This window comes from Anopheles bellator, chromosome 2, assembly GCF_943735745.2.
Source record: "Anopheles bellator chromosome 2, idAnoBellAS_SP24_06.2, whole genome shotgun sequence".
NCBI lineage: Eukaryota > Metazoa > Arthropoda > Insecta > Diptera > Culicidae > Anopheles > Anopheles bellator.
Window position 1 is genome coordinate 47670726 of NC_071286.1, and position 27461 is coordinate 47698186.

At 43.1% G+C, this 27461-nt stretch overlaps 1 protein-coding gene across 1 annotated transcript; it reads right to left on the reverse strand.

Moving 5' to 3' along the window:
- Positions 1 to 654: 654 nt before the first annotated feature.
- On the reverse strand, positions 655 to 25008 carry LOC131211982 (metastasis-associated protein MTA1). Its single transcript, XM_058205683.1, has 13 exons — positions 24981 to 25008; positions 21115 to 21276; positions 16327 to 16434; positions 7808 to 8022; positions 7319 to 7639; positions 7048 to 7236; positions 6665 to 6934; positions 6255 to 6589; positions 5904 to 6166; positions 5031 to 5687; positions 4838 to 4965; positions 4650 to 4765; positions 655 to 4527 (listed from the first exon to the last, which is right to left on the reverse strand). The coding sequence occupies exons 1-13, from the start codon at positions 25006 to 25008 to the stop codon at positions 4014 to 4016; spliced, it is 3306 nt and encodes a 1101-aa protein (XP_058061666.1). The 3' UTR covers positions 655 to 4013.
- Positions 25009 to 27461: the final 2453 nt, after the last annotated feature.

Genomic DNA, 27461 nt, shown 5'->3' on the forward strand with positions numbered 1-27461 from the left:
ATTTCATTGTTAAGCTCTGTACTCCGTCGTAAGGCTGAAACATTCGCGTGACTTTTCCATTATCACTAAAGCGCGATTCAGATTTAACGATTCACGGCGATGCTCAAATGACAATGTTTCCGATTGAGGTGATATTTTATGTGCATTACAGAGTACGAGACAATCTGAAAACGTTTGTCGCAAAACGTACACCGTTTATTGAACGTTGCCGATGAAAGAGAATCCGTAGAAGTTAATTGTAGAAAGTAAAAGCGAAGCGAGTGAACCTTTTTGAGCCTCACCAGGCTCCGGTGGGCTGCTCAGTTTGATCATTTGAAAAGCATTCATGATGCACCACACGACGATAATCAAACTGCCGGGCCACACGGTGGCGCAAATCAACGTTTTTGGCCTTTCAGATAAATGCCAAACTGTGTACGCCTCGGCCAAAACATATACGAATGGACAGAAGCGCAACCAGTTGGGCATTAATCCGAAAAGCCAAAAACGTGTCGTTGTGCACCGTGTGGCCGGACGGAAAGAAAACTGTTTCCCGTTTGTTTGTGGTCACAGTGGTACTTACCGTAATCGTAACACACAAAGCTGTATTTTCTCAAAAAGTGAAATTAACGAAATCATTTTGTTAAAGGACCATTTTTGTCATTTAGGGAAAGTTTCTTGCACCTTTGATCCTTTCGATGACCAAACAACTACCCTTCCCTAGTGGAGGAGAAGCAATATGTGCTGATCGAACTTTATAACCTGATCGGATCGCATATTTTGTTTTTACGCATTTTTGCTTTTATCTTGTGTATTGCCTTATTTTCGCTGCTCATCGTCGTTTTAAATCATGATCGGTATTTTCACTCATTTTATTTCATACTTTTTATCAAACTGCGCAAAATTAGAAGCAGACTGAGACGCCAGCCTTTTCACTGTACTGCGCTTCATAATGCTTGAATAAAAATATGCAACTCGAATTTCTCAGTGGCGTTTGTGTCCGTTTCCTTTTCGGGTTTGCCTTTGTCCTCCACTATTTCGAAACAGCCTCACGTAATCTTTTATGTGCTTTTTATTGATTTCTTTTTTCACAAAAACAAATCTTTGTCACACGCTGGTGATAGTTTAATTTACTAATTTATTTGTTAAACGTAATAAACTGATTCTTGCTTTCCTTCGTTCGGTTCATTTATTCGTTTCCCGGTGCCAGACGACGGACAGTACGCGTAAGACAGGGCACCAAATCCTATTTCTAGAGGAAAAAGGAAAGTGATGATCGAATGAGAAAACATGATAGTTGCTGTGGCTTTTCTTTTTACGTACTGATTTGTTTCGTTTTAACTTTAATTTCCTCAGAGAGGCCATATTCGTTAGAGAAAATAACAGCCGTTTCAAAGTATGGTCAAGTGAAAAAAGAGACAGCAAACAAAGGTCGAACATTTGTTGAACAAAACAACAGTCTAATCGTGCTAAACAAACGAAACTTCAAACGAGGGCGGGCGTACGATACATAATATTAAAAGAATCGATCGTAAAACGTTTCAACACACTGCGACTAAAAACACAAGATAATTTTCCCATGTGTTTGCTGTCTCACTTTCAAATGTCTCTCAACATGTTCCACACTTTCATGGTCTATTTTTTATCGTTTATTTTTTCGTTTTGCTACTCAGTCTTTATTCGGCATGGTAATTCAAGCATTCAAGTCATAATGAGGAATAATGGAAGTGAACTAAAACATTACTAAAAAAACACCGCTGAACGTATCGGTTGACAAAGGTAAGCGATGTTCTCGGCGTTCAGTCGTAAGTAACGAAACAAATAGATATCTTAAACAGTAGCTTGAACAACGACTCCGAACCACGCTCTACCCGCCATTTCTTATTTTTTGTCTATTCCATGTAATTGCTGATTAATGCTGAAGTGAATCGCATTCGTTTCGTTTCCATAATCCACGTGCATTTTCATTACCGTATCTAATAATTGTGTAATGAAGCTGCTTCATAAGGTTTACCACATATTGTATTACAGTAAACTGGAGTTCGTGTTTTTGTGAACCTTTTACTTTTCTCTTGCTTTGAGTAGAGGCCCGCCCTAAACATATATGGAATCTGATAAAACCACACGTTCATCTAGACTGGCATATGTATTACTACCAATTCTTTATATGTAAAGGATGTTTGAATATCACCGAAACAATTCGTAGTTCTAGCTCCGATGTGGTCGCTACTAACACCCTTTTTTGTAGCACCAACGTGTGTTCTTTTCGGAAGAGGGGCTTGGTGTTCCATTTTCCTATTTAACTCTCTGTTTTATAAACAAAGTTGCACTGTGAGTGCAGCACTTTGTTGCGGAACGTGTGTGTCTTAGGATCCGTACCATTTCCCTTCCCTTTTTCAGACTGCCTAACCAGGAGATTAATTTGCGCCAGCAACCTTGCGTGGATGTGTTTGTAAGAATTTTCCGAAGTGTACACAACGTTTGTACATTTATTTGGTTCGAAACGGCGCGTGTATTGCAGATGGTGCATGCCCACAGAAGGTCCTTATCAAGCTAATCTTTCGTCCTACGCTTTTTGTTATCTCTCTCACTCTCGCTTTTTATTTGTTTACACAACAAATCCCTGCTATGGGAGCGGCAAACGGCAGTTTCCATCAGTTCCCTGGCAACTTCACCCATAAAAGTTTTTAACCTCAGTTTGCCGTTGCATCCGCAGAATGTACATATTTCGAGAACAAGTTTTGTTTACGTACTTGACAAACGCGTTTTCACCAGATTAATCGGTCACGCTTACGTTGTAGAAGATGTCTGTCCGCGTGGTGCGCGCGCTGTGGAAAACGGGAGGCCACAACAGCAACCGCCGTCTGTATGCTGCTGAGTGTGTGCTTTTCTATTCCCTATTCTTACTTTGCAGAAATTGTCAGTTTACTCACTCCTTGCACACGTCTTCTTCGGTTCGCGGTTGCAACTTACACAGCTATTAGAAATGTATAAGGGGTCTGGTGGCTTGTGAACCCATTTGATGGTCCATATAATCTTACACTATGTTCAATTTTTTCCCGAACTTCCTCCACAATCCGAACATTATTCTTCTAAATCCATCTCGTCTAGATCTTTAGATTAGCAACTTAAGCCAACTTATCGACTCTCCGTTGCGTACCTTCGTCTCCGTTCTCCGCTCGATACCGTTTGCTCTCGTTTCCCGCGGTCGCATTCTCTCCTATATTTCTATAGCTATTATCTATTTCCTTTTGCCTTCTTTGCTTTGTTTGCTACAATCTCATTTTACGTCTTTGCTCATATAGTGACTATAAATTTATGTTGCGTGCCAATTTATGCTGTTTAGTTCTATTTAGTTCACTGCTTGTCGTTCGTAGACATAAAAACATACAAAGATGAACTGTTTGGTGAATTAGTGCGAAAAATAATGCGCTAGTCTGCTGGTAGCACGAAAATCTATACTTATCCCTTTCCTTCTTCGCACATCAGTAGCTTTGTTCTGTTTTCTTTCACTCATGCATTGCATGACCGCTTTCTTCACACGCTGCTTTAGTACACTGCCATGCGCTGTCATCATTTTCCCACATTTGATTTCAATTGAGCAGTGCTTCCATCGTATAGGGATGTGGGGGTTGTTGCTGCGACTGATTATGCTGCCTATTGAACAGATTATTGTGCTGATGATAGTTGTTGTGAAGCTGATGCTGCTGCGCAATATTTTGTTGCGGTTGGCACTGTTGATTATGCTGAAGCAACAGTAGGTGGTGTTCTTGCTGTAATTGATGCTGGTGTAGTTGGGAACTGTTGTAATGCAGCATGTTTTGCTGCTGTGAGGGCACACCGTGGACGTCTTGCTGTGGCTGCTGATGATGATGCGATGAAAGAGGGATTTGAGAATGATATTGCTGCTGCGGGCGATGGTGACTCGCGGGCACCGCTGACGGTTGCTGCACGCGATGCTGTTGCTGTTGATGTTGGTGGGTTAGACGTTGCTGGTGGTGCTCGGAAAATTGCAGGTTTTTCGGCGGTTCGGGTCAGTCTAGGATTACAACCTGCAGTTCACTATTTTTGCTCTCGGCAGTGATTGCACTGCTGCTGCTGCTGCTGCTACTGTTGTTTGTGCCACTGTTGCTACTGGTTGTACTCATCACAACTGTACCAGAAGTCGCGGAGGAGGATGAAGTTGAGAGTCCTCCGCCGGCGCTAGGAATGGAAGGGGCGTTACCGCCAACACCGCTCCCAGTGCTACCTAATGCCCCGCTAAGGGTGAGCGATGATGCAGCAGCTAGTGGATGAACACCGGCCAGCGCTGCGGCAGCGGCTGCTGCTGCGGCGTTGAGATTAAGATTAAGGTTGGTGGCCGTAGGATGGGCTACTAACTGCGCCGCGTGTCCGAGCTGTGCGGTGAGTTGGGCTGGCAGGCTGGGTGCCGAGGGAGTTACGGGCAACAATGCGGCCACAATAGCTGAGTACTTCGGGTGTAAGTTTCTCCACGGTTTCCTCGCAGCACGACGTAGTTCAAGCATTGGGATCTCGCGCCGTAATTTGCTAAAAATGAAAAACGTTTGCAATCAAAAGTGTGCTCATCGAGGTACTCGGTGCGTCTCGTGGTTCGCCTGTGTTCCTGTGGTAGAAAGCAAACCGATGGCGAGACAACAGCGGGCATTTACCGGCACGCTTTGGTGGAATGGTAGAAGACGTCATCCGGGGCATCATTCCAACTAATAACTTGCTTCCTACCGGAACCGGTCCGTGCCATTTGGGCAATTTTTGGTTTACCATTCATCTGCAAGCGGAAAAGCACAAAACAGTGACAATCAAAACATTGGCCTTTGTATACAAATAACTGTGCACTTACATGATGTCGTGGAAGAGGTTGACCGGCCGACTGAGCGGCGGCTATCATTGCCGCGTACTGTTCGGGCGTCGGACGATGCGATGGCATTGGATCCTTGTTTGGTCTTTTCGCTGGTGGGGCAATCGTACCTGGTAAACGGAAACGCTAAACGGTTACACACAAACCTATTTTACTTTTGATTGTGATCACTTACCGTCGACTCCGTTCGAATCCTCGTAGGTTCGCCGCTTAAGAGATGTTCCTCCTGTTGCGGATAAGGTGGTTGAAGAGGAAACGCTACTGCTGTTGGAAGAGTTGCTATTTGTGGTCAGTGTTGTGGGATGAAGATTAATTGAAGCAACGCTGTTTCCACTGCCACCACTAGCAGACGGAGCCATTACTGTGCAGCCTGATGAGGAAGTATTGTTGCTGTTGCTACTACTATTGTTGGTGCTGCCAATAACAATCGGAGTAACCGCCAGACCGCCACAACCAACCAATGGTGCCAATTTACCGCTGAGTGCCCCTCCGACTGTGGACACCATATTAACCGCCGCAGTGCAACCAGCAAGCACTGCAGGAGACCCTGAAACCGGATTTAGTTTGCCGCATGTCGGTGCTCCGTCTTCGTTTTTATTTGGTATCCGATCGTACAACAGCGTTCCGTCCGGGGCTTTCGGTGGCTTCGGAAATGCGACCACCTCCGGCTTTGGCATTTTGTCCTTCGGTGTCAACAGCAACCAGTCACCTACAGTGGCACCAGGGTTACCGAGACGGTTGGCGATGTGTGTCACGCTACCACGCTCCTTTTTGCGGAAGGTTAGCAATCGCTTGATCTCTGCTGAGCTTCTCGTCGTTTCAGTTTGAGCAACTTAAAGGAAAAGAATAATAATGGCAAGTTAGATTAGGGCATCCTTTGGTAATCGTGTTGCGATCTTAAGTGTAGGGACAAAGCATTTCCGCTGCGGACAAAGATGCTATTTGTGACCGTCACAGTAAACCGTCTTGAAATGATCGTAAACGATAATAGCCAAAGCAACGGTAGTTAAAAACACATTGTTACATTTTGATTTTCGAAAATACATACACTCTTGTTTCACGCTGGCAATGTTGATTGCGTAGGACGGCTGCCGGGCCGCTTTTTTCGAGCGGATTATGTGCCGACAGAGGCGTCGCGAGAGTCGTGTAGTGAGAGTCGTGTGCAGATAAAATGCTGTTCGCGTTTTCATGATTGGCCGTGGAGATCCGGACCGTATCTGGATGCCGTGCGCTTGTGCGTAGTGCCGCGCAAGGTGAGCTTTAAGTTTGAACTCCTTGCCGCAGTTCACAATTGAGCACTTAAACGACGGGCTAAGGAAGGATGAAAAGCAGGAAAAATAGTGTCAGCATTTACAAATCAGAAATCTGTTTTTTTTTCGTATCAACTGTTATTCTTTACCTATGCGGTCGATGGTTACTCAATCCTCCGGCCGCGGCAGTGACACCAGCACCGGCAACTAATGCTACCGATGCTCCACCTCCCATTGCTAAGCCCGTTCCGAGCGTTCCCGAGTTGGCAACAATCGTCAGATCATCGTCGATATCACTGCCTGCGTTACGCTTCTTCAGGGATACCGGAGAAGCGGTGTTGCTGTTGTTGACTGTGGACACCGTGTCGACCTCTCCGTTATCAGCTAATCGGGATGCAACTTTAAGGCCACCGTAACGCTTCCAGTAATTCCAGCAGCTCTGGCAAAGCCGGTTGGTCAGGTGCACCGGTCCCCAAGAGTACCACTGCAAGCAAGATAAAAACGAGGATCACTTTACTTGAAGAATACGCCTGGTTTTCATTCTCTCCTGCCCAAGTACCTGTGAAGATGACGCTGTGGCGCAAGATTCGCATGCCCTGTTGCTGTTGAACATCATGTCGACATTGCTGCCATTCGAGTTACCGTTCAGGATGCTTTTGTTGTTATTAGTGATCAAGGCCGGGCTCGGTTTGGTGTAGTTCGGAATATAAACTTGCTTAAGCTTGGATTCCGCTTCAACGGCCTTCACACGCTTTTGCTGCACATACCGATCGGTCGTTTTCCACATGTAGTAGTATTCCACTATGCTCTTGAGCGTTTTCCATGGAAGCTGTAAATGGGGGGGTATGGTAAAACACAATTGCAGAACATTTTCCCCGTTCTTTGGTTCCCTATAAAGCGTTTGGATAAAATCTCTTGATAGGTACTGTGCCATTTACTCACAAAGTCGTTTCTGATATCGTTGAAGTCTTTGCCATATTTCTCAAGCGCATCTTCGAACAGATTGGCCTCTGAAGCGCTCCACTCTTCCATCTCGTCGCGGCACAGCACCGGCCCGCTAGACGGTACCAGTGAACACATTGCAGTCTCTATCGAATAGTTGTGTTTATGAAGGGTGTCCATTGCATGAAACTGGCAACGATAGAAGTACACTTTATAGCTGTCTGCTCTGTATTGGGGTAGAGACGTGTGTATGTTTGTTGTTGATACGTACTAAAGTAATATCACGGCTTGCAGCGGCAGCGGACATGTGCAGGGACGGTTGCTTAATAGAGCTGGTGCAGTCGAGTGCCCGAGCAAAGGTACCGACTGATCGCGATACCACCAGGAACTGATCGATCTTCTTGTCCGTGAGCGTATGGTGCGGAGTCCAGACGAGTGTTTCTAGTTCGTCCAAATTGCGCTCGTCTTTCTCGCCCGTTTTCAACATCTGCTGCAGATCTGTCTGGTATCGGGCACCTACGCGAATTTCTCCTTTATCCGCCAGTAGCGTCTTCTGCGTCGGATCAAACACTAAGCAGTAGAAGAAAGTGTCCTGCAACAAAGATGTGGTAAAAATGTAAACGGAATTGAATAATTTTTCAACGATTCCGTGTGCCATTGTTGTTCGCAACACAGTTTCCGGAGTGTGTATTAATTCCTCGCTCTGCAATACACACGCTACAAACGTCGGTTTGGAAGTCGATCCTTTACTACTACTCACGTCTTTGTTCAAGTAACTTAGCAGCGATTCCTCCTCGTTCAGCAATGTCACCGAGCATTTGGCCCGGATCTGGGTAGCAGGAAGAGTTTCCACTTGCCGCGATAAAAACAACTCCCGTTGTTTCATCTGGTGACGCTGCTTCGGATTGAGATGCTCTCCGCGTTCACTGCCTCCCGTCGTACTATTCGGACTGTTTCGTTCTTCTTCTAGGGCAGCTGTGAGAGAAGAGAAAAGAGCGGACAAAACTTATTGCGACCGTCGGGAAAGATGTCATATAGCATTTGTAACATATTTAAGCGATGATGTTTAATTTATCAGCATAAGGTGACTAAAATCCAGGATGGCGCATCAATTGGAATGTGTAAGTTGGTTGAACATTTTGTAATATTGGTTTGAACATTGAACATTTTTTTGCAAATGTATTGCCAAACTACGGAGCTTTTAACAAAGCAAAATAACAGACACCCAAATATTTACTCGTACATTAACATCAGACAGGTAATCAATGCTGATGAATGTGTTCTTTTCCCATGTTTTTGTTTAACTGAACAATGAGTATAAAAATATTACGGATATGATTAAATGTTTTAAAAAGAAAAAAAACGAAAACTTTAACATATTAGCAAAGAATCTACCACTAGTTCGACCCGCACAGTTCACGCGTTTCGCAACATCAAGCTGGGCGTGCTGGTTATCGCTAGTTTCGCAAGCCACGGTCCCCGGATTTGGAAATCACCGTAAACAACCGGAAGGCGTTCGTATTAATTAAGCATGCATGCAATCAATTTCATGCATGTACGCATCATCATCGCATTCGAGCCCGTTTGATATGAGAGCGAGAGCACACCGGACACACCAACCCCTTTCGTTTGCTTGCTTTTACCCACCATGCCATCCAAAGAGCTTCGGAAGTTGCGGTCATTTTTGTTCATGCGTGAAGTCCTACATCAACACCTTTCAAAGACAGTCGCTACGCGGCCTCGCGACACGAGCAGCAAGTTCTCTTTTAGACAAACAAAGGAACATATTTGTACTCTGTTTTCTGCAAAACAATATCATTTGTGTCTTCATTTTTAGTATCGTACATATTTCACACTTCATTTAGTACACATTTCGAGTGGCAGCCGCTACTGGTGTGTTTAGACTTATCAATTCCCGCCTAATATTGAAATGGCTGCTCTTGCGCTACCGCGTATTCGTTTTCTGCTGCTAGCGAGCCGTCATTGATAATACCTCGTCCGACCACGGAGTCAGGCTTAGATAGGTGACCGAGCCCCGCCAGCACTTGCGGGAGATCGACACATTCAAATACACAGCTTGGGCGGAATATCGATTTATGCTACTTTCCCGGGGCTCGGAGCCTCTTCTTGCGTTGGATGTTGCAGAGAGCGAACTTTTACTCCCCCCGTCCTGGCGACGTGTTCTATCCGTTTACTGAAACCTCGGGGGTGCCGTGGAGTTGTCCAAAATGAAGTCCACGCGACAAAGACACATGCAAGCCTTGCATATGTGCTGCTGCGTATTTGCGGCCATGTATGTATTTCGTTGCAGCACTCGTCACTTGTGGCAGGGTATGTTAAATATCGAAAGCTCCCTCGCTCCGTATTTCTACTTTCAACCCGTCGCAAGCTAACCAGATTAGAAGTCCGCGAGTAGAAGCTACTGGTTGGCGTTTTCATGAAAATGACGACGTGTGCGATGTCTCAATATATGCCATACAAATCAGGGACATGGACTGTATAGCGGCAATATTATATTTTTATCAATTTAAGTTTGCAATATTCCACATTTTACGGCCAATATAATGTGGCCATTCTATGACGATAGTTCCAGGTCTAATTTGCTGTTGCGTGTATATGGGAACGAGTCGGCTTGATTATTGTTTAAAGTGAAGCTAAAGCTGCAAAGTATTGTACCGTCAAAGAGTGATGTAAATGCCTTCGTGGTGGTTGCTGCATTTGGTACAGTCAGCTTCTAAAATTGCTGGAAAAGAAACTCTAGCGTGAACTTTGGGGGAGATAATGGTTTCAAGGCGATAAGAAAAGACCACTTTCCATTTCCAAGGAAATAGCTGCCGTTCTAAATTCAAAGGCGCCGCTACCGAGAACGAGATATTTGGCGAAGTTATTAAAGCTATCCCGTGTGCCGGTGTCGTTCGGAAAGTTTCGACTCCCCGCACATATCGCCGTCCCGTCAGTCAGTCGACCCTTTGTTTTCCATCTATCTCCCATTTCTTTGCCAAGGACATGCTCCGGTTGAGACGCTAGCGGCGTTGCTACAGGGAATGGCAAAACGACAAGGTAGACCACCTAAGGGTTCTCTGGGGGGTGGTGTATGCGCATTTTTGCACTGGCGAGGATCGAACTGGCACGGACACACTCACCCACACACACGTACACACCTTCTCGCTCTCTCCTTGGTAGAAAGATTTCCTCGAGCTTTCGACCCGCACTCGCGGTGCTGTGCTCCGTGTCGTGTTCATGTGCGTTTTGTGTACGCACACCATTACGCATCCATTGCCGGTTCCACCCTCTGCTCTCCTGTGGGTCATCATGTCCTGCGATGGTTTCGGATTCCTGTGCGGCAACACAGTTCGCCCGCACCTGCGACATCCTTCCTGTACCATTTCACCAGTGCCAGTGCCGCTTCTCGTCTACGCCACAGCAGGGTTTCCTTACTCCGAAGCTCAAACCCTCCCTACCGCCTCACGCCACCCACCTGGACGGTCGCGGTCCGCGCTTTTTGATTTAGCGAGCTACCAGCACCAGCGCGCGAGCCTCGTGCGGAACACACACCCACACGAATGCGTTCGCCGGTTCCGCAATTTCGCTTCCAGCGGAACATCGGCTGGTGTCCCGGGTCATGTGTGGCGCGCAAAAATTCGCGCTTTGCGTTACTCGGTTTCTCGGTGCCCCCACCTTTGGCAGAGATGTCCATGACCAGAAGGGAGACGCGGTAGGCTGGACCGGAGGTTTTCTATCGAAATTTATATGTATATATGTATATGTGCGCGACAGCATCGCGAGCACTTCCGACTCCGAAGTCTCGAAGGTTGGTGTGGCGAGGCGGTCGCTCCGCTGGCCTAGCCAGGCCAGTTCAAACTGATGAGCAATATATTTCTGGCTTACTTGTTTTGTTTTTCCCCGGTATTATTTGCAAACCGCCGTCCACGTTCGGTACGATCGCTCGGTCCCGATGGAAAGAGGACCGGGGTGGCCGGGTGGTCCGCTTTTCAGTTTCAACGAAATTCGATTTTGGACACCACACGGACCTGTCGCGCAGGGGCACCCCCCGTGGAAAAGTTTGACAGACTTCCGTGGCAACCCGCGCTAACGTGGCGTGTTCCCGAGTTGTATATTATCCCTTCCGGAGAGGACTGCCGGCTCGCTGGAGGTGTGAATTGGAATTCTCGGTTGAAGTTAAGTTTGTGGCTAAATCTAACACCGAACGGAGTGTTTCTAACACACAGAGTATTGTTTTTACTAAAGAAAACCGACAGCAAACAATATTTAACAATAGTAAATGTTAGATTAAAATTTAGCATGATTTTCGGGTATTAATTCCTTTGGCGCTGGTAGCGAAAAAATGAGCAGGAAAAAAACAGCAAACCCCCACCGGATGTCGATGTCAGAATGCATGCGCACAGGCAAGGGTGTACCACCCTCAAAACCCCTTAAAAACAAAAACATAACGTACACACACAGGACAGATTGAGGTTCCCATCTTGCTTTTGCTGGGTCGCAGGCAAGCGGCGCTGGGATGTAGATGTACAAACTACATCCCCAAAAATTTGCCTACAATTTCACGTAACTTTCGTTCATTGCGTTGCGATGAGGTGCGTGTATAGCAAAGGACCCAGCTTGTCGCTGGTGGCGAGATAGGATTGAAGATGTTCCGCACCGCAAAAAGATAAAAAAACGGAGTGGCTACGGTCAAGCTTCTGCGGCGGGTGATAAAGAAAGGGGGTGCTCAATATTTAATGAAATTTCTCCCATTCTTTTAATTGCAACCGCATAACCTTTCGATGACGGAAAGGCGTTCTTGTGTTAGGCGTTGGCGCAGAGGACTCAACTCCCGGTGGAAGCGATCTCTGTGGTACACAAATAAAGAGGGCGAAACCCTACAGGGACACCCCGTCTGATGATGCGGCGGCATGGCGAAAGCGGTTTTTGTGTCCGGAAAATATAGGGGACTGCGCGGAAGCGTAATATCAAAATACCGTTACACCACACACAGGCCGAGTTTTTGGTTTGTTCCACACTCCCAGCAACAGCGAGTTCGGAGAAATTTCATTTTCGCGAGCTGAGCTCCCATGGCCGAGGATACGTCTTTCCTACTGAAGATTTATATACCCTATCGACTAACATAGCAACGGAGAGCAAAAAAATGTCCCACCAATACCACGGCACCGTCGCTTGGCTGTGTTTGATTTGCATGTGCTGCACACACTTGCGGTGCGGCGGTGTCTAATTCGGACACCTAAATTTAAGCTAACAAACAACAAACTATTCATTTATCATTAACAGTAAAGTAAGCTTCTTATCTGTATGTGCTCGTGGTGTGTGTCTGTGTTTTGCAACAAAAATAGATAAAATTTAAAAAAATGATAGCTAAAGGAACGTATCAGTTTTTCGTTCCGTTTGAAGGTATTTTGTTGTTCCGAATAATCCATCACCTTCAGGCTCGCGTTCTGGCGTGAAGTGAATGATTCAAATTAGGTATTAACTAACTAGATACCAACATATTGACTGAGGTTTTGCTAGACAGTATTATCTCGCTTATAGCGTTTCCAGCCCTTTCTTCTATTAGTTGATGTTCTGAAAGACCGCATTACAGGAGGTATCTGTTTTGATTTATCTGATTAGCCTTTGGAATTTACACAGAAATTCTTATAGCTGTGCTGTATATGGTAAAGGCTATATGGTTAGCAATAAATTGGCGACCAGGTCAAATAGTAAACAGATATGGTGCAAATGGTTTTTCAATTGACATTTTTTTAACGTTCCATTACGCAAATTTCAACGAAAACATATTACAACTGAACTGTGGAACTGTGTATAGTTTGAAATTTTAGTGGCGAAAAAACTTCTTAAAACTAATCATCGGCTGATATGGCACTAAAGATGCAAAGAACTGATCACATATTTGGAATAAAAATAAACATGAACGATTCTCGCAATCTTCCCATCGGCGTCAATGCAATTCCGCCATTTTGCCAAACGATTGGGTCGTCGTCCGCCATTCTCATTACATGAGCTGACTACCGGTGCCTAGCGAGGCGAATACGCTGCACCTACAGTAAGGCACATTGCGTTCAGCTCGCTGTTATAGTGGCTCCTCCATTGTCCCTGCACACATACGAGGCCACATCTATCAGCATAGGCCAGGATTCGGCTGATCCTACATTTCAAGATGATACGCCTGAAGTCTGCATTTCAGAGTTCTGAAATGAGCGATGTTGATATTGGAATACTGCAGATCCCACTTAAAAAGTAACAGAGAAGCAAAACAGATTGAATGAGAAGGCAATAATTTTGCAACATTTGACCGCTACTACATTGGTAGCTGAGGCCACATCAGAAGGAAACATTCAACTAATCAGTCCGCGACTTTCTCGATTACGTTATTCCGATGATATATGCGATAAAATGTCGAGCATGTCTGGATCGCGCAAATATGCCGGCAGTCGGTATTTTGAAACAAAACAAAAAAACGCAATAACTTTTGTGAACGCGCAGGACTACAAGTACAAAGACTATTAGTACAAAACGAGAGGGTCAAAGGCCCAACAGTGTAAGCTATTGGTGCGTTGCGTACAACCTCAAATCCAACCCTTGCAAAGGTCATTCACGTCCGCACACCAAAAGTAAATCGATTGGTCTTAGGGGGTACACGGCAAGAAGTGCGTTTTTGGGCACATTTTCATTTTTTCGCCTCAGCACTCGTCTTGATCTTCCGATTTAGTTTTCTTTCCAATCCAATTTTCGCTACGCAACCAAGGTCTGCCCGTACCGCGAGTTGTGTGTTGGTGTCCAAGAAGCACAGTGTACAGAGGAAAGTGCACAGTGCGAGAGAAAATGGCAAACGGCGAAAGAAAGTGAGAAAAAGCGTATAAAATGAGAGCGACGTGAAGAGCAACTTAGAGAGTAGGTGGCACAGTGCTCACTTAGCATAGGACTTTGCGTATGAACCGGGCGGGAACAGGCGAATGTAATTTATTCGAAACTCAGTATTTTCCCCCGCAACCGTAGCACACGGAACAGAACGTGCGGGAGATTGTTTAAGCTTAAAGCCTATGGGTTTCTTGGGCTCGGAATTGCCACGGCGAAGCCGAACACACACGCAGAGGTCACGCGGATCAGAAGCGTGGAGTTCACAACATGCAGGAAGGATAACGGAAACTGCCGGTCAGCCTATCCTTGTAAGGGATTAGGTACGGAGCGGGGCTGATTGCAATGCGTATCAAAGAACTGGCCAAAACACACGAGAGAAAGAGCGAGAAATAGAAAAAACTAAAACGAAAGAGACCGAGTCAAACAGAGATACAGAGAAAGAGAGAGAAAGAGAGAGAAAGAGAGAGAAAGAGAGAGAGAAAGAGAGAGACTCCTTTTTCATCGCGGGGCAATGAAATTGGGAAAATTTGTGCTAGACGGTGGTGACACAAGAGGCGAAGGCACCGCCGGGGCGTCCTGCAGTTGCTATGAACGGCACAAGGAATGAACCGAAGGTCGCAGGTCGGTTGTGTTTGTGGGGGTTGCGCGTGGGTGGTGCCTTGGAGAGTGTTGAAATCATACCACAGTGTCCCACCAGCAGCAATATGCAAAACACGGTCGGGACATGAAGGGATCCGCGCGATGTCGGCATGATGAGCTGAGCTCAACGAACTACTGTCGACCGCGGGCGAGTTCCGTTTGGTTAACGGTATTTTACTGAAATTGTATGTAGTGTGTGTGTGTGTGTGTGTGTGTGTGTGTGTGTGTGTGTGTGAGTCACACACACACAACTCGGCTCAGCTCCACGTATTTTGGAGTGCGTACAGCAAAGGATTCCGCCAGAGCACCGGTTCCATAGCGGGCTGGAAAGGACATCAGTTTCCTTCCGCTCGCACCGAGAAAGAGGAAGCGCGAAACAGCGACAGAGAACTGTGTGACGGTGACCGTTTGGAAACGGGGAAAACCGCCGCCGCCGCCGATATATTTCACCGCGTCTTCCGGGACGCGCTCTCTGAACACCTGCGAACGGAACTATGAGCATTGATGGAGAATATTGCAAAAGACAACTCGAAATGAAAATGTACACCGATGGCTCCCGAAACGAGTTTGATGCCCACCGAAGGGTCGATGTTGGAAGGATACCGCTACCGCTGGGTGGTAGTAGTAGATGCAACCGGACGCATTGCCTATGTGTAAGTGTATGCTAAGCACTTGCGGCACTCAGCTGCGCTATCCGGTGAATTGATAAGTACGCGGTTCAATTTTACATGGTTTTCTAGGCTTTCGTTTAAACGAGATGCTTGAAAATGAAACTAATTTTCAGTATCAGTTAGCTTTGGGACCATTTACTTTGAGTAACAAAATCGTTTTCGCTACTCTTTGTTCTGTTGTTTATTATTCTTTAAACCGGCAAGGCTTAACCGAACGACTGAATCACTTACAAACCCGAACGATAATGACGCTTTTGGTGAGTTTTATTCTTACATGCAAGGAATGCGTATGTTATTGTAGCCATTTGCATGTGCGTGTCTTTTTCGTAAGGTAATTTTGGACACATTTTTCAAACAAAAAAGTTTAAAAAGGTTGAATATTTAATTTACATGGTTGTTGTTACCATTGCTTCTGACTTCCACGATCACCTAAAGTATGCGAAAAATATTACACAAAAAGGTCCTCTTTATGCAGCTACAATATTGCCACTCTTACTTGCAACCAACGATACACTTCAAACCATCTATCCAAAACATGACGAGAAACGTGACTAACTTTTACACGGCCTAACATCTTCTAAATAATAAAAGCGAACCTGTGTCCGTCCTTCTCCACGCAAAGTGCGGCCGTCAGTGCACATCAAATATTTATTAAAGTCGACAGCAGCCGCATTTATTTGAAACAGTTTTACTAGAAACCAGCAATAGTAGCGCACCAAGCTCGAACTCGGCAGAAACCTGAGGTACAAAATGTTACTAGCACACTCATGCACAATGCGAATGCATTATGAAACCCAAAAACGAAAGGAAATCTTAATCCATATGCTTAGTTTGACTTTAAAATGTACAACTTTAGGTGAAAAAAGTTTTGCCAGTAGACTACTCTTAGAACATCATACGTCATACATAGAAAAACGAGTTTGGCAACCTTTTCAAACGAAGTAAAACAAGTGATGCTCCAATGCCAATGCCAATGCGAAAATATTTACGGTATCTCGCGTTATGACGAAATGGTTTTCATATATTTTTTCTGAGATTCAAAACCTATCTATCAAATAAATTATTTAACAAATGAAATGAAAAATCACGAGCTTACCTAATGCAGGATCCAGCACTGCCTGCGCTGCTTGTTCTTCGCTAACAGGCGTCTTTAGCCACATCTTCTTTAGTTTCATCGCCACCGGTGAGTCCTCTGATGTTGCCACTGTTTAATAGAGAATAGAGAAGAATTAAAATTTCACGATACCTTAGAAATATTTTACCAAATGTAACTGATCCCTTTTCTTATGTCTAACCTCAACCAATCATTTCCAACATTTGAATAATGTAAATAAGATGTGTACGTTTATAAAATGTCGAATATTAGATCATGGTTTTAAAAAATCACATTATGACGTTTCAATTTTTCAGTTTTTTACATATACATTCTTCATCTTTTTCGATATTAGAGCAACTACAGTAGATTTAGTTATTTATGAGTAATAATAATGTGATGTTGGTAACAAACGCGCGATGACGAATTTACAACACCTTATTTTGTTTCTCAGCTTATTTATTTATTATTAATGAAACTGAAAGAGTTATTTTGTACTGAAATTTATGTGCTATTGGGGTTTAAATTAGAAACTGATGAATCGGTGCAGCGCAGGCGGATCTACGGACAAGCCATGTTTCTCATCTCATAACATGGCAAAACCTTGTAAACTAACCAATAAAGAACGTCATGATAGTCGTAATTATGAGTTTTAATCATGATATTTCAAAACCATGCTACAAAGGCAAGGCAGTAGTGGACTAAATAACCAAAATATATGAAAGTGAAGGTCTAGTTAATCATATTGCAGCTGTTGTGAGAAAAAAGTTAAAACCAAATCAAATTGATACACATACATTGTGACAATAAAGTATCCGGAAATTTGTGATTTAAAATAAATGCTTTATTCGATTTTCGATTATTTTGTGGCGTTGGTTTGCTTCACATGTCAGTGACTTATGGTGAAAAGTTTGGCCATTTTAAATTATCACTTAATCTTTGACAGCTGTTTTAGTGTACTCGTGTCTTGGCCAATGGGCGATTTTTTACTCTTCCAAAAACTGGATGACAAGGAACCTATATCAAATTTTGTGTAGAAAACGAAATTAAGAGTCCAGGCGCATTCAAAATGTTGACTGTGGCTAATGTTGAAGCTATTAAGACCAAAAACAGTGCTTATCGGTGGTTCAAAAATTTCTCAGAGGGCCGAGAAGATGTAAACGTCGAAAAGCAAAGTTTGGTCGAATGTGAACAGTTTCGCTTACAGTTTTCTTCAATTACAAGGTCGTGGTGCCACATGAGTTGTTGCCGATAGATAGAACGGTCAATAACGAATATTACCTGCAAGTTATGCGCAATTTGCGCGAAGCAATCCGCCACAAATGCAAAATCCACAAACCAAACCCAAAAGTAGTGAATTTTTTTGAGCAGACCACGTACATACGAAGTTTCAGATCGTTGCTTGTGTGCGAATTTTTATCCAACACCTACAAACTAATGATGCCAAAGCCACCGTATTGCCCAAATCTGGCCCCCTGTAGCCTTTTCTTGTTTCTAAAATTCAAATTACCGCTTTGTGGTCAATTAATTTAGGAGAAAACAGAAATCGACGATAAGACAAAACACGTTCAAGCAAAACAGCTGTAAAAAATTAACTGAGCTTTAAAAAGAGCCGATGTTTTCAACATAAGTGAGTGACATATGTAGCAACATTCTTCTTCTTCTCATCATCATCATCACATCAAGGGCTGCAGAATATGCTTCCACAGCTGTTATAATGTTATCATTTGATGAAAAACGGTTTCCACGGATGATTTTTTTTGGTCTGGAAACAGATGGAAGTCGTGAAAACGGTAGATGCTCCAACAATTCAAACTATAATTCATGGATTTTTGCCATTGTCAAAATGCTCTTGTGGCACAGTGCACTCGAATGTGAGTTTCTTCCGTTGCACCTTCCATCATCAATCACTGCAAGATATTTGATTTTTCCGTTGTAAAGAAAATACAACGATACGCCAATATATATACGTTCCTATGATTAGTGCACCAACACAACAAAAAAAAAGGTTAGTAACAGCGCCCTTTGATATTGAACCGCAAAACTGATTGAACACCCCAGCATTTCATTATCGACAAACCTCGAAACATCCCAAATTCGAAGCATAGGTACTCGGGGCTGTTGTTTGGTTTGTGAGCTATACACACTGTAGAACGACGTAGCTGTCGACGGAGCGCATTCGCTTCGCCAAGCTCCGATGGTTGTTGAATTATCTTTTGATCGTTTTGATCTAAGTTGAATTATCTTTTTCCTGCTGATTTCTTCACTACATAAAATAGGAAGATTTGCATACTTTAGGCACCCCATCTTCCATGGAAATGTTTTGCGCCATCTTCCATGGAAGGCGTCTTCTTCCATCATGTTTTGCTCAATGATCGTGAGCCCTTTTTCACGCTTCGATTTCAATTCCGGTGTGATTTACTGTTTGATTGCACGTACAATTAGTAAGTTTTCATTACATACATGGAAGTTGAAGTAAACTTACTGTGGCCAACCGTTCCTTATGGCTACTGACGAAGAAGATACACTTTTGCCCGTTTGAATTCCATTGTCTGTATATGCGTCAAATCGATACATCTGCCGTAACATATTTCATGAGGCAAAAAAAATACGAACGCGATGTGAATTAATAGAAACATGCAGACACACATACGATTTGCGCAGTGTTGCACGCACAATTGTATGCATCCACCTGCCGCTGCTTCTTCCTCCCATTGACTCCTAAAAACATCACCCACACCCACAGAACCTTACACGCGCTTCACAGTTTGGTGTGCTTGGGTTAAAATATCCTAGGCGCTTCGATTAAACCTTGAACGAGGCCACGAAGCTTTCCAACGTTTTCGAGAACATTCTGATGGCAACGGAACGGACGACGCACCGTGCCCCGGGAGCTTGTGCCGCTGGATCGAACGCCACAAAGGATGCACCACCGCAGCATCGTTTCGGCCCGGAAACATTTCCGCGAAATCAATTCAAAATCCGAGTGCTTCGAGGTGCATACACATCCCCGGCAACGAAAGCGACATCCCCAGCAGGGACGAAGGACGGAGGTATCCACGATGCGTTCTCTGGTTTCAATATACACTACTGTCCACCAGGGAGAAGAATGGATGCGTGTACTGTGGAAGCCCGTTTATATATCCACCACAACCTCACTTCTTTGTCGTTGTTGTTTCAAGCTATATACATGCAGGCGGAACTTGGTCGAAAAGTGCACACATGTGATGCATCTCACGCCGAACGGTGAATAGAATTCGATCGTTCAACCACACACCATCGCCGGGATCGCCCTCACCACTAACAGTTTCGTCTAGTTTTGGCCTAGCGTGCGTGTTTGAGGATGAGAGCACCATCATCTTTCCGTCACCCATTCCGAGTCCTTTGGCGTCCTGCAAACTGGCGGAAGATTGTGCTTTTATATAAACATATTTTGAGTGCAAAATTTTCAAATTATATGCACGAAGAGCGTGTGCGGTGGGCGCGTTGCTGCGGCATCCATTGGACACATACGAGGATCGCGGCACACATACGCGTGGTGGTTAGTTTTAGGCGAAGGCTAGACAACCACTGCCCTTCTCATACACAGAGAGGAGATGGGATTGGATTTTCCCCACCCACGCACGGACCGGCGACGGATCGGATCCGTGTAGGAGAACAGCTAGACAGAGAACTAGGAATGATGTGGTGGTACGAGCTTTCACAACGGATAATGAAACCCCGTGGCAGTACGACTCAGCGCGAAGGACGCGATGCAGGCTGGTTCTCGCGAGTAGTGTCATGCATACGGAAAAGGGAGAATCGGCAGCGAGAAAGGATATTTTACCTCCAATCAGCGCTTTGCCATTCAGATGATGACATACGACTTACTTTGGTGGCGAATGATTGTTAAAGGTTATTCTGAAATCTTTAACTGCAGGATTTATTCTACAGCAGCATGCTCGCCTCTTCATGTGCCGTGCACAACAATTGTTATAGAAAACTGAGTGAACGCTGAGCATGAGCTTTACGGGACACTGTAAACATAATATTTGCAATTCGTTAAAGAAAGAAAACACGGTAGTTTTGTAGGGGAAAGGCAAAATAATCTTAACTAGTAACCGAGAATCGAGAAGTAGCGAACACACGCATTTTTCACCCTCATCCAGGTGATCACGGATCAATCTAATCAATCTGTCATTCAACAGAATTATTATTTCGTTGAGTGATTGGATGTCTGCAACTGCACTACTCCACCGTCAGTGCCTCGACTCGTGAGGACTCGTAAAACAGACACGTTCCAGTGTTTCTTTAGGATGTCAAGAATTCGTCAACAAACCCATATTTCTAGTAATAGTGCAAAACTACAACCGTTCGACTCCTGACAGTTTAGTTGCAATTACTTAAATTTAATAAAATTGATGCTTCTACACAATTATTATATTTGCAATTATCACGTGAAAGGACACATAAAGCATTTGCAAGACGCAAATAAAATACTTAACATTTTTACACGAGTTTCTGGTAGCAAATTCTTTTTTTATCCCTGTTACTCATGCGAGAGACGGACAACCAAACGGATTTTTGGACTTTTTAAAAAGTTCTATTCTACTGACATAAATATGGCCCCATCCTTTCTTCTAAGTTTAAACAAAATATTCTGCAGACGAAATGTTTGATAAATAAAATCAAGCGTGGCGCATTTTAATAAATGATATTACTCAAAAGTGATGCAAAGGTAAGTATGGATAAGTTGTAATAAATGCTTAATACATAGTTTGATATCTTGTAGAATACTTTTTGAAAACTTACTTTGGTGCTTATCAGCTAATTGCACAAGGGGTGTCGGAAGATCTCTTCGTCTGTAGAAACACATAACTTTTGCTTCAACGTTGCCATTCGGTGTTTTATTTAGTTCTTCAATGCGCCGAATCTGGTACGGAGTCATTGGTGACATCTCCACGTACACATAATCTATAAAAAAAAGAAATACGACATAAGAATTTATCTTCAAAGCAAAAGTAAATGTTTTTTCTTCAAATACTATTTATAGTTTTACAAAGCAACAGAAAGAAATCTTTGTTTTATCATATTTTATCAAATACCGTAATGTGTAACCCAGCTAATTATGAAATCAATCCGTAACCAAGCCACACAACCATACTTTGAGTGTATCGCACTTATTATCTATCTCACAAGCTTATCATTTACCCAATCATCTTAGCCATCGTAGTGAAAATCATGGAAGGTACACAAACATGCGGATCAGTGATACGATATTTGGTTCTCACCGGAAGAACGAATCATTCGTGTGAATTATGTTATACAGAAGGTGAACGAGGAACCAATTTCTCGCGCCTTCACCACAGCCCTTATTATTTTTCACTGTGCAGTTCGTTCAACTCGGAATCTACGGACAAAGCTTCAATAATCATTTATTAAATAGCACACTACCTACGAAACTCCAATGATCCTTTTTGTGTAAATCTCACAAAAATCATGATTAATTATGGGGTATGATTTAGCGCTAGAAATTCGCATATATCGCTACCAGAATCTAAATATTCCCTTATTATGTCAATGTAATATTTAAAACATGAGACCACTAATTTGTTAATCTGCTATTTAAGCTTAAGGATATAAAAAAGCCTCCAATTAACTTGATTTACTACAAATGGTAGCATCAATCTAATACAATGGAACGCCAGATTGAAAGACAATGAGTTGGAATGTTTTACTGACGAAACGAGCCAGGTTTGACCATATTTTTTGTAGAACAATTTATCTATTGCTCAAAATGTGCGTTAGCTTCAGGAGTAGAGTTTACCGCATTCGCATTCATTCATTCAGAAATTTCTTGTATGTGTTTTTGCTCTGTGATCAACTAGGAGCCAAATCTGGTGACATACACCAATGTGGGAGAGATGCGAAGTTCAATACATGCATTTTTGAACTTGTTTCAATTGACTTGTGATACGGTGTGTTGTCTTAATGAAACGTGTTTTTTTCTTCCGCTCCAATAATCCGCTCCACATTCCAAAATACCAAGACCATAACCTTTCCAGTCGATTGTTGCGCTTTCGGATACTTCGGACGATGTTCACCAGTTGCACTTCACTCAGAGGACGATCGTGTTGATTCCGTAGTAAAGTGATGTTTCATCCATTGTCACAGATCGACGCAAAAATTCCGGTATTTTACGTTTAAACATAGCCAATCACTCGTACGAATCTTCAACACGTTCTTGTTTTTGGTCAACAGTGAGCACACGCAGCATCCACTTTGAACAGAGCTTTCTCATAGTCAAATGTTCATGCAAATTGAAGCCAATACGTTATTTTGATATCTTTAGAATGTCAGCTAACTGACGCAAGTAGAATATTATGAAACTGAAAAAGCGATTAATGCAATATGACTAGCGCTATCCCGGGATCGGTTGTCGCTCAACCGGCCATGGTTTCGATTCCCGATACCGGCGCTGACAGAGGGGGGTTGGCGCGGGACCAACAACCCCGCCCGTAAAAACGAACTGTTACGGATAGCACCAGGCATAATTGACATTAACCATTGTCTCTGGTGCAGGCCAAGACCGCACAGCGGTTGTAGTGCCAAAGAAGAAGACTAGCGCTATTTATGGGTTAGGATCGGAACTTTTCAGCCCATGTGTTATGTTTTAAAACTTTCTGCCATTAAAAAACTTTCTACATAACTTAACTCAACAAACATCGTATTGCTTCACCATCAACATCATTTTCTTGAGTTGATCATTTTTTTAATTTACTTTTGCATTATCATGTTGTACTTGTCATTCACGTTCATTCGTCAGTAAATGAGAGGTGTCTGAATCGGAAAAGCAACCGAATATAATGTATATAAAAATCTCGAACCGTCTCGATAAATCAACATGAAAAACGGCGCGATAGATGAAAACCGCCGAAAACATGTTTGCGATTCTTCTCCGCCCTGCTCTTCAAAAACACTGAATTAGAAGACTCGCTTTACATGGTTTTACCACATCAAGAATAAGTTAAGAGATAAATTTGCAGTAATTTGCGTATAGAAGGAGAACTAAATTACATAATGACATTAGTCAATTTAGACCAATCACGAAGCTTTTTCCATTGACAACCTTGGATTTCGCTGCGGTTTGATTTTTTTCATTTTCATTTTTTCAAATGTCAGCGTTTGAAACTAAAATTGCAATAGCTTAATCAAAGAACTGCAATACAGTAAGAAACGTTCGATCGAAAAGGGATACTGCAAAACATATGTAACCCAACTTGTTTGTGTTTAACATTCAATAAAATGTTTTCGACTGGCGATTGGAGGTCACGATAAATATTTGCATTTGATTTAAAGTTTAGTGTACCAATGACCCCCGCTGATAGAGTAGTCGGTAACGCTCTTCGCTGTCAGCGCAGCTGGCCTGGGTTCGAATCCCGAGATCGGTTGTCGCTCAACCGGCCATAGTTTCGATTCCTAATACCGGCGCTGACAGAGAGGGTTGGCGCGGGACCAACAACCCCGCCCGTAAAAACGAACTGTTACGGATAGCACCAGGGATAATTGACATTTACATTGTCTCTGGTGCAGGCCAAGACCGCACAGCGATTGTAGTGCCAAAGAAGTACCAATGACGAACGAATCCCAAGGAACTATAGAAAAGAAATACAAGAATTAGATTACGATCCTGAAACCGATTGAAACGAAAAAATAAGAACCGTACCAATCAAGGTGTCGTACTTATTTAGGGTGCGAAGTACTCAAAATTGCATCTATTCGTTCTATTTTTATACACAAACTTTCTCTTCTTGTCCACTCTACTCTGCTGGCACACATTGACCGTAATTGATGCCTGCTTTACGTATTGGCTGGCATGATCGGAAGGAGATGGCAAAAATTTAACCATTTATTACTAATTTGTACAAGATGTTAGTTAGTATGTTAAATGTTAGTGAGTGGTGCATTAAATAACGTCAACAAGGCGATAAAGTTGTCACAATAATACTTATCAACTGCACTAAATCCAATACTAAATCATTATCACGTATTTAAAACATACTAAGCATGAAGTAAATATTGTATCTATTCATTCGAAAGGCATGAATGGGCTTCATCTATGCTTTCAAATTAAATGAAGTGAAGTGAAGGGATCAACAAACGTGATGTAGTTTTAATATGATTATACACAGTGAAGCTAAAACAAATTGTAAAGCTCAAGTATAAGAGAAAGCATTCCATCAAACTAAACTGCTTTTCGCTAAAATAAATAACGATGAATGTATCAAAATTTGACAACGCATCAATAGTTTTCCGTAAATATGATACGACCCATCCAAGATTTGTGTGATCTGGTATGATCATAATGACAACTCCAAACATCATCATGATCACTCCAAACTTTTAATTTGTGTGTTGAGTTCCTTCATTGGCCTTTGAACATGGAACGCCTACATTGAATACTCTCATATTTAAGAATAAAAAATGGACGAAAAAATGGATTAAAATACAGAAATCCAAGTTACCGTAGAGAGCAACAGTGGCGTGTTTGAATCCTTTTTGAAACTGTTTCGATGTTTCACACCACAACCATGTTCATGCTAGCGAGTTTGATGTTGATGATAGTGACAACAAAATTTATTTCTAGACAGCCTTCTACGATTTTCTATAAAACTTACCTCCGACACGATACATATTAGTTGTCATAGTTGCTGCAGTTGTTTGTAGACCTGTTTTTCGCACTCTCTTCTTTCACCGTCGCAATCCGGGGGCAACCTTCCTACTACTTTCGCCAATGATTTATTGCTTTTTTACTTCAATTCGTTTTTTAAAGCCGTTCTTGGTTGATAGCGGCTGCTGCCACGCTGTCATCCCTTTCTGGCCCACAGATTACAGAACCATACCCTCGGTTTCTCGTTTTCTACTTCGTCGAACTCTTTGCTCCGTTACTGCTAAGCGGTGGTTGTTGAACGAAAAGTAGCCGGTGCTCCAGGCAGGACAATGATAATCATTCACCCCGGAAAAACAATCAAACAGTTTCTCCTAAAAACGGTTGTTCCTCGAGATCCAACATAAACAACGCATCGCATTAGCCAAGCAACTGCTCCCCATAAAGCGAATTTGCAAAATTTTGTGCAAAATTAACACTAGTTGTGGTAGAGCAACTAACGACTCATGGAACCATGCCGGCGAAGACGAAACTGCACAAAGTTTGAGGAGTGTCTTCTTCCTGTTTTAACAGCTTCACTGTTTAAAACGGTGTACGTTCATTCGCTATTTGACCCGCACTTACACACATACACACACACGCGCGCGCGTAAGATCGCATACTTTGCACTTATCAACGAATTTAACGAATTACGGCGGTTTTCATGTCGTACGGGAACGGGAGCAGCGATATAACATGCTGATTTCAATTATGCACCTTTTATTCACATGCAAAACGGGCAGGTTGTTTTCAAAGCGAAGAAGCTGAGAAAAGCTGAAATAAAAGAATTTAACATTGTTTCATATTCATGATTGGAACGCCTTCGTCATTGTTTAAGAAACTGTCTTCTTCCATTGGTTGTGCTTTGAACTAGAGAAAGCTCAATCACTTTTTTTAAATTTAGGCGGGTGGATACGCGAATGTTGTGCTGGTATTTGCTCCTACGTCTGTTTTTCAGTCAAAACATATTACAAGTATTATGCTCTTTTTTGCTCAATATTTCAAAAACCTTTAAACATAAACTCTAAAGGGCGGTTTACACGCTGCGATCTGGCAATGCAATATCGCTTGAAGTGACATCTCCGGAGACGTCATAAATGTCACTGCCGCGGGTGGAAATCTGAAGACTCGACATGCAATTTGTGAACAAATTTCAAAACAGGGTCAGTTTGTCGGTTGGACATGTTGGAATCAGCCATGGAAACAACACTGTGTTGGTTTGCCTTACCATTGTGCTTTTCGGTTAAAAAGCGAAAAAAGAACGTGCGAAGAGGTTACAGTGTCGAGGAAATTGCTTTTAAATGGCATCGTATGCCTCCGCCTTTTTATTCCGATCACTATATTTTTTATTTTTTAGTTGCCAAAGACATGGCAGACTTTCGTAAATTTTTATAAATTCAGTTACACACTTTCGCGAACGTTGACGAAGCGTCCAAAATATAAATAAGAGGCCAAAACAAAACATCAACAAGTCAACCGACAAACTGACCCTGTTTTGAAATTTGTTCACAAATTGCTTGTCGAGTCTTCAGATTTCCACCCGCGGCAGTGACATTTATGACGTCTCCGGAGATGTCACTTCGAGCGATATTGCATTGCCAGATCGCAGCGTGTAAACCGCCCTTAAGGCAGCAAATAGCGGTGCTTCCGTTTTACTTTGTCTTCATTTGCATGTTCTATGTTTTACCGAAAACTAACTCAGACAGAGTGTTAGGTTCGATTTTTATATCAATTGCTTTAGGAGAAATTTTATATCAAGTCTCCCTTGTCTCTAAAACCAGTTGTCAGCGAACAAACAATACGTAATAAACAGCACAAACACGACACTCGGTATCTTCCTCACGCAGACAACCATAAATGTGACATGGCAGCGAAGCACCTTGCTTGGCCAATTGTCGAATTTTATGCGTTCCCCTCTGTTCACGTCACACGTATTGCAAACCACGTTTTTCCGTCTACCAACATATTATTCTTTCTTCTTGCACCTCAACACTCTTACACTCTCTCAAAGGACTTTTCACATTTTGGTCAGTTATGTTCTATACGATCATCGAAAAATGCACTTTAAATAGCACTCCATTTTCTATTTTACTGCTCTACGAGATGACCAGGAGACGCCAACGCTACGGTATCGTGACAGTGGTGATGAGCAGGATAACGGTGTTTTTTTTCGTCAGTTTACTCTTTCAACCGATCGTTTGTTGAACATAGAGAATTTGGTAAAGGATATACAGAAATGGTTAATGGAAGGGCAAAGAAACACTCGTGTCAATTCATGAACTAGCATTGAACATATTCCGGCTCAGCGGTCCAAATTAATTAGGATTATTCCGCGCTGGTACTCTGTTCTAACCGCTATGCTCGTCACTTATTTATTTGTGTTACTACCACCACAACACTTTCGAATGAACTATCCCTTCACAGCCACCCTCGCATTGCCACTTCTCATTCA